General features: G+C 39.5%; 1 protein-coding gene across 1 annotated transcript in view; it reads left to right on the top strand.

The window, feature by feature from the left end:
* Positions 1-224: 224 nt before the first annotated feature.
* Positions 225-2,302, top strand: part of LOC143027522 (uncharacterized) — a 16,179-nt gene continuing 14,101 nt past the window's right edge. The window contains exon 1 of the mRNA XM_076188811.1: positions 225-307. Within this exon, the coding sequence (XP_076044926.1) occupies positions 225-307 (83 nt within the window). The remainder of the gene's footprint in view (positions 308-2,302) is intronic.

Below are 2,302 nucleotides of genomic sequence, written 5' to 3'. Positions count from 1 at the left end.
TTAAATGCGAAGGTGAACGACAGTTTGCCCTCCACCGCCGTGCCCTCCAGCAGAGGCCAGAAGCTCTGCGTCGCTAATCCTTCGTACACAGGAAACTCTCCACCACCTCTCTCCACCCTCTACAGCCCGATTCCTTCCTCCACCAACGAGACGCACAGAGCCACCAGCCACTCGCGCACCGTTCGCCTCAACTTCCGCAGACATCAAGAAGCCTTCAAGGAACGATGACCAACTCTAATCCCAAGTACATCAGTTTATTAGATGCTTCGCCGCAGGTTCCACGCCACGGTCTCCAATCACCATTCACGTAACTTTTAAAGACCTTAGTGTACAGTTATCCGCTACACAGTTGCATACACGTTACAAATGATCTAACCTAGGGAAAACATAGTCGCAATCTTAGATACCCAAATACTAATAGATAATAATAATAATAAAAAATGCATATATTAGCGAATAGATTTATACAAGCAATCGGTTTGTACAAATATACAAGCTATATAAATATACATGAAATAAATCTACGAAAGAATAAGTGCATCGCTACATAGAGATGTCAATTAATCATTAATTTACTAAAGCAGCAAAGTCAATGAATATATACGTAAAACAATAAATACATACATACATACACCCCTCCACCCTCCCTCTTATCTTAGCATCTCCCGGATGACGGGTCATCCCTGTACCTTGTCCATTGCCCTGGGTCAGAAGCAGTGTCGCAAGACACAGCACATCCACAGCAAGGCCGCTTCATTAAATCGGCGACCCCCCTCTCCGTCCCCCCATGCATAAAAGGAGAAGACGGGGGGAAATCCCTTCGGGCTGCGTCAAATTTTGCTCACACATACTACCTCACCCCCCACCCCGCCCATTCCACCTCATGCATCACAACATCATCCATATACAACCATTCTCCATTCACCCCTGTCTTCTGTCCTCTCCCGTCTTTCCTCAACAGACATTCCCCTCTTCCCCAAAGCCCCCTTCACCCCATCCATCCACCTCATCCTAGGACGTCCCCTCATGTTCACTCCTCCACATCTGCCTTCCACACCTCTTTTACTAGTTTTTCTTCACTCAATAACACAACAAATACTTACATAATTGATTTCACAGCCAGTTCTTCGAATCAACATTATCGACATACATCAACATAAGTAATTGCACATATAAGCCAGCAGATATATACAAACAAATATCCAAAAATCCAACAATGAAACAAACAAAACGATAAGTACACAAATAGATACAGAAATCAAATAATCATTAGATCAAACAGTGAATATAGTCAACATAGACGTAAAGTAATAAATACTATGCAAGTGAACCCACAGCCAAACTTTCGATTAAACATTTATCAACATAGGTCAACACAAACAACTACATATAATACCCAATAGCTATATACAAATAAATATACAATAAATGAATAAATAGACAAGACAATAAGTGAATAGATAATCATAGAACACAATTATTTAATACATAATGGCAAGCAGTATATAAAGTCAATCGTATTTGGACACAAGAAATAGTTACACTATTTTCTACGAACGCATACTATCAAAAACAAAACATTTCTCAGGTACAAGTCACAATACTTAAACACAATAAGCGCAACATCTTCCTTGCTAACAACATGTATTATTAGATACCCAATATCTCTCCTACATACATGTTACATATACGACAACTCAATAGGACAGCGTTATACACAAGCTAACACAGGCAAACACATCACAAAGACGAGCATAATACCCGAGTGAACAGCATCCTCCACCGCCTCCTCTACCTCCCCCGAAGGATGTATCCGTCACTTAAAGGCAGCACACAGGAAAATAAAACAGACATAACGAAAGCCCAATGGAAGACAACACAATAAACAAATTGATACACCAATGCAGATAAAATGCAATAACACATTCCTGTCACTCGAGATAAAATACGTTACGTCTCAGGAAAGAGAACGGGAAATTATGATCCATCTGCTTTACGAAAACTCATTCTCTCTGTATATAACTCTACCGACCTTCAGGTTATGCGACCCAGAGATGATATACAGACACTCACAAATATAGATATAATTTGCATAAATACACGAATAATGATATAGACAACTCAAACCTCTACAGAAATTCCTCGAATTTGCAAACATGATACAACCATTTCAAATACACATCCTCTTAAACTCCCAACCCTTAGTCAATTTTAATGAAACACAAAAACTTAAAGATTTTCATAATCAAGTAACAAGAGTAAAGATAAGAACAGCAGAATACCTCACATTAAAAAAGGACAG

Source organism: Oratosquilla oratoria, chromosome 1 (assembly GCF_046742065.1).
Source record: "Oratosquilla oratoria isolate Oo_2021 chromosome 1, ASM4674206v1, whole genome shotgun sequence".
NCBI classification, from domain to species: domain Eukaryota; kingdom Metazoa; phylum Arthropoda; class Malacostraca; order Stomatopoda; family Squillidae; genus Oratosquilla; species Oratosquilla oratoria.
This window is presented reverse-complemented; position numbering and strand designations above follow the sequence as displayed.